Source organism: Lathamus discolor, chromosome 6 (genome assembly GCF_037157495.1).
Source record: "Lathamus discolor isolate bLatDis1 chromosome 6, bLatDis1.hap1, whole genome shotgun sequence".
Lineage (NCBI taxonomy): Eukaryota > Metazoa > Chordata > Aves > Psittaciformes > Psittacidae > Lathamus > Lathamus discolor.
This window is the reverse complement of record NC_088889.1, coordinates 914305-922142: the sequence shown is the minus strand read 5'-3', so window position 1 is coordinate 922142 and position 7838 is coordinate 914305. Positions and strand designations below refer to the sequence as shown.

General features: G+C 61.9%; 2 protein-coding genes across 2 annotated transcripts; both read left to right on the top strand.

Annotated features, from left to right (window-relative positions):
- The first annotated feature begins 2472 nt into the window (after window positions 1–2472).
- On the top strand, window positions 2473–3719 carry LOC136016323 (dispanin subfamily A member 2b-like). The gene is made up of 2 exons (XM_065683348.1): window positions 2473–2754; window positions 3221–3719. Exons 1-2 carry the CDS (start codon window positions 2560–2562, stop codon window positions 3428–3430), a joined length of 405 nt encoding a protein of 134 aa, XP_065539420.1. The 5' UTR covers window positions 2473–2559; the 3' UTR covers window positions 3431–3719.
- Window positions 3720–6521: 2802 nt separating this feature from the next.
- On the top strand, window positions 6522–7799 carry LOC136016320 (interferon-induced transmembrane protein 5-like). Its single transcript, XM_065683343.1, has 2 exons — window positions 6522–6874; window positions 7410–7799. Exons 1-2 carry the CDS (start codon window positions 6689–6691, stop codon window positions 7563–7565), a joined length of 342 nt encoding a protein of 113 aa, XP_065539415.1. The 5' UTR covers window positions 6522–6688; the 3' UTR covers window positions 7566–7799.
- Window positions 7800–7838: the final 39 nt, after the last annotated feature.

Genomic DNA, 7838 nt, shown 5'->3' with positions numbered 1-7838 from the left:
CTAAACCATCCCACCCAAGGCTTCGTCCAACCTGGCCTTGAACACTGCCAGGGATGGAGCACTCACAACCTCCCTGGGCAGCCCATTCCAGTGCCTCAGCACCCTCACAGGAAAGAATTTCCTCCTTAGATCCAATCTAAACTTCCCCTGTTTCAGTTTGAACCCATTACCCCTTGTCCTGTCACTGCAGTCCCTGATGAAGAGTCCCTCCCCAGCATCCCTATAGGCCCCCTTCAGGTACTGGAAGCTGCTCTGAGGTCTCCATGCAGCCTTCTCTTCTCCAGGTTGAACAGCCCCAACTTCCTCAGCCTGTCTTCATACGGGAGGTGCTCCAGCCCCTGAGCATCCTCATGGCCTCCTCTGGGCTTGTTCCAGCAGTTCCATGTCCTTTTTATGCTGAGGACACCAGAACTGCACACAATGCTCCAGGTGAGGGCTCACAAGAGCAGAGCAGAGGGGCAGGATCACCTCCTTCGCCCTGCTGGTCACGCTCCTTTGGATGCAGCCCAGGATCCGGTTGGTTTCTGGGCTGCGAGCGCACACTGCAGCCGGCTCATGTTCATTTTCTCATCGACCAGCACCCCCAAGTCCTTCTCTGCAGGGCCGCTCTGAATCTCTTCTCTGCCCAACCTGTAGCTGTGCCTGGGATTGCTCTGACCGAGGTGTAGGACCCTGCACTTGTCATGGTTGAACTTCATAAGGCTGGCATCAGCCCACCTCACAAGCGTGTCAAGGTCCCTCTGGATGGCATCCCTTCCCTCCAGCGCATCAACCGGACCACGCAGCTTGGTGTCATCGGCAAACTTGCTGAGGGCGCACTCAATCCCACTGTCCATGTCAGCGATGAAGATGTTAAACAAGACCGGTCCCAACACCGATCCCTGAGGGACACCACTCGTTACCGGTCTCCAGCCGGACATGGAGCCATTGACCACCACTCTTTGTGTGCGGCCATCCAGCCAGTTCTTTATCCACCGAGTGGTCCATCCATCAAATTGATGTCTCTCCAATTTAGAGAGAAGGATGTCGTGTGGGACAGTGTCAAACGCTTTGCACGAGTCCAGGTAGATGACAACAACGGCTTTACCCTTGTCCATCAGTTCTGTAGCCCCATCATAGAAGGCCACCAAATTGGTCAGGCAGGATTTCCCCTTAGTGAAGCCATGCTGGCTGTCACCAAGCACCTTGTTTTTCATGTGCCTTAGCATGCCTTCCAGGAGAATGTGCTCCAAGATTTTACCAGGCACAGAGGTGAGACTGACTGCTCTGTAATTCCCTAGGTCTTCCATTTTCCCCTTCTTGAAAATGGGGGTTATATTTCCCTTTTTCCAGTTGTCGGGAACTTCACCTGACTGCCATGATTTTTCAAATGGGATGGCCAGTGGCTTAGCAACTTCATTGGCCAGCTCCTTCAGGACCCGCGGATGGATTCCATCAGGTCCCATGGACTTGTGCGCGTTCACATTTTTAAGATGGTCTCAAACCATTTAAGCATGAACGATCCCAGAGCTGCCTGTAAAATTTTAGTACGTCCTTATAGAATACAGTGATGATATATAATGTGAATTAAAGTGCACTAACACAGGTAATACCCTATCATACTACGGAGGCCCATCTGTGTAATAGCTTCAGATGGGAATGGGTTGAGAGCAGCCCTGAGGAGAAGGACTTGGGCTGCTGGGTGAGGAGCAGCTCCCCAGGACCCGGCTTCAGTGAGCGCTTGAGCCCAGAACCCCCCCGTGTGCTGGGCTGCACCCCCAGAGCGTGAGCAGCAGCTCAGGGAGGGGATCCTGCCCCTCTGCTGCGTGAAGGGGAGACCTGAGAGCAGCTCCAGTGCCTGAAGGGGCTGCAGGGAACCTGGAGAGGGGCTTGGGACAAGGGCCTGTAGGGACAGGCCAAGGGGAATGGCTTGAACCTGCCCGAGGGGAGACTAAGCTGAGCTCTTAGGCAGAAGCTCTTCCCTGGGAGGGTGCTGAGGCGCTGGCACAGGGTGCCCAGAGAAGCTGTGGCTGCCCCATCCCTGGCAGTGCTCAAGGCCAGGTCGGACACAGGGGCTTGGAGCAAGCTGCTCCAGTGGAAGGGGTCCCTGCCCGGGGCAGGGGTTGGGGCTGGATGAACTTTAGGGCCCCTTCAACGCAAGGAAGCTGCGTCCCATCGGCCTGAACCACTTGCACTGAAATTCCAGCAGCCGGCGTGAGGGAGCTGGGATGTGGGGCTGAAGGCGTGAGGGGAGGGGGTTCCCTGTGCCATGGGGACGGGACCTTATTCAGGGTTTCTTTGCCAAGCACCCCAAAACGCTCGGGGTTGTGCCCAAACGGCCCCCCCCCCCCGGGAGGGGACAAAGAGAGGGACAAGAGAAGAAGAGAGCGAAGAAAATGGGGGCAAAGAAGGGGTAAAGGAGGGGCCGTGGAGGGAAGGGGTGGAGAAAACAGCAAAGGGGGGGGGACGGGGGGGGGCAGGGGCAGGAAGGGACCGCCCCGCCCCGCACTTGGTCTCGGGGAAACGAAACCGAGGAGCCCCGGAGCCTCCCCCGGAACCTTCCCTGGGACCGCACGCGGGATGGAGCGGTCGCGGCCGCCCTACGAGCCGCTGTCGGAGGCGCTGGACATGCAGGGGCTGCCTCGGAGCGCCGTGGTACCGGTGGAGTCCGCCCCCGAGCCCCCGCCCCGCGACCACCTCGTCTGGTCCATCTGCACCATGCTGTACGCCAACGTCTGCTGCCTCGGCTTCATGGCGCTGGTCTACTCCGTGAAGGTAACGGGGGGGGGGGGGGGGGGGGGTATCGGGGAGGGGGGTCCCGTCGGGGGAGGGCGTGGGGAGCCCGGGCATCACCAATCCGGTGGGATGGGGGCTGCCCCGGGGACCCCGCTGAGTTTCCGACCCCAGGGAGACCCCATAGAGTCCCCCAAAGTCAGGGAGACCCCACAGAGCCCCAACCCTGGGGTGCCCCATAGACCCCACAGAGTCCTCACGGGCCCATAGAGCCCCCAGTCCCGGGTAGCACCATGAGCCTCACAGAGCCCCAAACACGAGAGTACCCAAAGCCCCCCCCCATGGACCACTGGCCCTGGCTGGAGGCTCTGAAGAAGGGGTCAGCACCTTTCCCATCCACCTGCAGCTTTGAGCCCCCTGGGGTGTCCCCCTCCACGAGCTCCCCCCCAACCCCAATGATTGTCCCCTTCACCCCATCCCCACTGACTGTCCCCTCTGGCTCCCCCAGTCCAGGGACCGCAAAGTGCTTGGTGACTACAGCGGAGCGCTGAGCTATGGCTCCACCGCCAAGCAGCTCAACATCACCGCCGTGGTGCTCAGCATCGCCCTCTTTGCCCTCGCCATCTTCATCATCATCCTCGCCGCCAATGGCACCATCACTGCCATGAAGAGCTTCATGAACGAGCAGGAGAATCACCCCCTCTATGGCCCCACTTAGCCCCCTCCTCACTGCACAGGCACAGCGACACCTCCCTGGAGCACCCTGGAGCCTGCTGGGGTCCTGTCCTCCTTCCCTCGCTGCTTACAGCCCCTGTGGAGCCTTTCTTTGCCTCCCTGGAAGTGCATGGATGCACTCTGGGGGCTGAGCTCCCAAAAACTGCCTATAACAAAGGGGCAGGGCTTGCTTTCCTGCTTGCTGCTTTGCCCTGATTTATGGCCACAAGGGCCCCAGAGGAGAAAAACTTCCTTCCAAAAGCCTGGTTCAAATAAAGGTTTCTTTCATTTTTGCCCCTGGCTCGGGTTCATTTTGGCAGGGGGAGGGGATTGGGATCTCCCCACCCAAGCTTGGCTGGCTGAGAAGCAGCATCTGCCCCTGGCAAGGACCATCATGGGGATGATGCTCAAGGATGCCCTGAGTTCAGTGAACCTGGGTACTTGTGGGGAAGAAGCATCCACAGGGGATATAAAGTGCTTGTAAGGTTCACCTTCACCCCAAGGGTGCAGGTAGCACCTCACCTCTGCTGGGGTGTCACCAGGAGGATAGAGCCAGGAGGGGCTGGGCTCTGCCCCCAAGGAACAAGGGGTGGGACAAGAGGAACCGGCCTCAAGCTGCACCAGGGCAGGTTCAGATGGAGCTGAGGAACAATTCCTGCCCCAGAGGGTGCTCAGGCATTGGAACAGGCTGCCCAGGGCAGGGCTGCGGGCACCGGCCCTGCAAGTGCTCACACACCCTATAGACAAGGCCCTCAGTGCCAGGGGTTAGGGGTGGCCTTGGCAGTGCCGCGGTAAGGGTTGGACTGGATGGGCTGAAAGGGCTTTTCCAGCCCCAGTGATTCCTTGATTCTGTGACTTTGGGCTGTGGGGCCATGCAAAGGGCTTGAGCCAGAGGAGCTGCATCAGGACTGTGCAGCCACGTGTGTGGCAGCGGGGTCCGGATGTGCTTCCAAAGGGAAGGGGAAGCTGTGAGCAATGGGCGCCATCCTAGATCAATGGGGCAAAGTGCGACAGGGACACCACCCCCCACCATCCCCCCCCCAGCCTTGCTCACATTGTGCTGGGTTTGGCTGGGACAGGGTTAATTTCCCTCCCAGTGGCTTCACTGGGACTGGTTTGGGGTTGTGCTGGAAACAGGGTGAGTAACGCAGGATGTTTGGTTATTGCTGAGCAGCTCTTACACAGCGCCAAGGGCTGTGCTGCTCCTCCAGCGAGCAGGCGTGGGGGGGGGCACAAAGAGATGGGAGGACACAGCCAGGATGGGTGATCCCTAGCTGACCCTGGGATATCCCAGACTTTGTGGTGTCACACTATGAGGTTAGGGGAAGGAGGAGGAAAAGGGACATTCAGATCAATGTTGTCTTCCCAAGTGGCCATGATGCGCGAGTCCTGGGCATGGCTGTGATGGGAAGGGTGAAGGAATTCCTTACTTTGCTTTTGGTTTCCCCATTGAGCTGCCTCGATCCCAGCCCACGCATTTCCTCACTCTTACCCTTCCCCTTCTCTCCCCATCCCACCAGTGCGGACGGAGCACTGGCTCCATGGGGCTCTGCTGGACCACGACAAGCACCAACCCTTCACACAGCCATCGCCACCACCAAGATGTTGTGGGTAGCGGCAGCAACCTCATGCCAGCACGTGGCCCTGCCCGGCTTCACCAGCATCCACCGGCACCCCATGGCAAACCCTGGCACAACCCCATCTGGCAGAGCCTCAAGCACGCGGCTGGCCCGGCTCCCCCTTCGCAAAGCTCGCTGGAAGCCTGCGTGCTCCTCATCCTCAGGGCCTCGGGGCTGGGGCCCCGCGAGGATGCGGAATGAGGTCTTTCACTTCCAAGAACACGGAGCTCCTGCCAAGCAGCCGCGCTCGGGAGCCGGCGTCAGCGGCCCCACCGCAACAGCAGGGGCTGGTGCGGAGCCGCCTCCTGGTGAATCACCCATTCCTGCGCTGCTTCCTTGGGGGGAAGCCGCGGGGAGGCTGCCCCTGCCCACAGGGGCATCCCGCGGATGTGAACGTCCCGTCAGCGCCCGTCGGGGCCCGAGGAGCTGTTTATGAGCCCAGAACCCCCCTGGAAACCTTCACGCTGAGCCCCCGGGACCCGGCTCCTGCCCCGCAGCGCTGGCAGCGGCCGCAGCCCTTGCACAAGGGGCTGGCGAGGTTCCGGTGGGCTGTGCTGCATCCCACACGTTCCTGCCCCTTCCCGCTCCCTCCCGGACCCACAGGAGCAGGATCCAGGTTGTTCTGCCCAGATCCCTCCCAGCACATCGCTGCCGCGGGGTGGGTGCCCCTGCGAATGGCACAGGTTTGGGGTCACTGAGCACCCGGAGCTCTGCCCAGCTCCTCAATCAGCCAGCACGGGCAGAAAAGTCCCGGGGCTTCCCGGGATGCTCTGGGCTGACATCCCAGCAGGGAGGCTCCAGTCCCGTATCCCTGTTGGAAGCAGAACCTCGCACTTGGCCCTGTTGAACTCCATGAGTTTCCCACCTCTCCAGCCCATCTGGGTCCCTCTGGATCCCAGCCCTTCCCTCCACCATGTCAACTGCTTGTATCGACACTTGTATGGATGTTCAGAACAGATGGATAAGGACCAAACCAGCTGCTCTCAGTCCCTGGGGCTGTCTCTGGCCAGCACCCCAATACCCAACATGGGGAACCCCCATTGAGCTCCTGTGAGCAGCTTTTCCTGCAGTGCCGTACATGAGGCATTGGGGCTGGAGCACAAGCACCCCCAGGACACCCCCCCAGCCCTCGCCCGCCTCCAGCCACCCCTTTGTGCATCCCCTCCAGGTGTGGAAGGGAGGTTAAAAGGGACCTTTGGTTCCCCGTGAGTTCAGGCCTGCAGATCGTGGGGCTCACCCCTGCTCCAGGGCTACCCAGGGGAACGGGTATGGAGCCGTCCAGCCCCCGACAGGAACACACACATTCCTCAGCAGCCATCCGGACCGCTGCTCTGCACAGCCTCTGGCACGGGGACCCGGCCACCCAGCAGGAAGGATGCTGCTGGTTCCAAGGCCACGTGCTCCGAAGCTGCGGGCCCCTGGTTCAGACGGGTTCCGCCTCCCCCCCCCCCCCCCAGCACACACCCCCCCGCCCCCCGTGCTTCCTTCTTTCTCTTTCTACCCCCGGACCTTGCTCTGCAGCGCAGGCTCCAAAACCCCGACCCCGGAGAGCAGACCCTGCTCCTGGGTCACCCCGAGCCGGGTCCCCCGGCGCTGGGGGCGGTGCGGGGCCCACCCCGCTCCCTTCCTGCCGCGGTTCCGCCATGAAGCCGCGGCAGGTGGAGGTGTCGATCCCGCTGCACCCCCCCGGGCCGGGCGCGACCCCCGCCAGCGGCCCCGCTGAGCCTCCCCGGGACTACGTGCTCTGGTCGCTCTTTAACGTGCTCCTGGGCTTCGGGCTGACCTTCCTCGGCTGCTTCTGCTTCCCTGCGCTCGTCCACTCCATCAAGGTGAGGGGGGCGGCAGCGGGGACCCCCATCCGACAAGCCCGACCCAGACCCGTCCTCTCCAACCGGAAAGGGTGCCCAGGGACACCCCGAGCCAAACCGGACCCCCCTACTGCGACCCAACCCGGATACAGCCGGACATGCAACACCCCTACACCGAACCGGACCCCCCCCCGCCCCAGCCCTATCCTCACCATTCCCCTCATGTCGCCCTGACCATTGTCCCATCCCGGGACCCTCAGCTCTACTCTCCCATCCCAGCCCCACCGATGCTGCCCGGTCCTGGGACCCCCGGCTCCACTCTCCCATCCCAGCCCCACTGATGCCGTCCAGCCCTGGAACCCCAGATCTGATCCTCCCCCACTGCAGCCCCCCAAACCTGCCCACCCTGGAGGTGGGGACGGGCAGTGCCAGTGGCTTCACCCTCTACCCTGGGGTGATGCATCCCAGAGGTCCCACCACCAACCCCCTCGATGTGCCGCCCCCCCCCCCCAACCCGCTGTAACCGCTGAGCCCCTCATTTGCCCCCCCCCCCCAGGCCCGAGACTGCAAGGTGCTGGGGGACATGGAGGGTGCTCGGCAGCACGCCACCCGTGCCAAGGTGCTGAACATCATCTGCTCCGTGCTGCTGGTCCTCACCCTCTCGGTCATCACCATCTTCATCATCATCGCCATCGTGCTTGCCACCACCTGACCCTGCTTGCTGCCACCCCACGGGGTGCTGCTGTGACCCCCATAATGCCCCCGCTTGGGGGCACAGGGAGAGGAGCGGTGCCCCCTCGCTACTCGCGCTCCCGGCGTCCCCTCCTCCGCCTTGCAAGGGGACGGCTGGACCAGGCTGGGGCACACACGGGGGACAAGCCCCAGAGCGCTGCTGGTGACACAGGTACAGGTCACTGCTGCCACAAATAAAGCTTGCGCCGCCAAAGCCCCTCGTCTGTCACCTCATTCACCGCGGGGAAGGAGA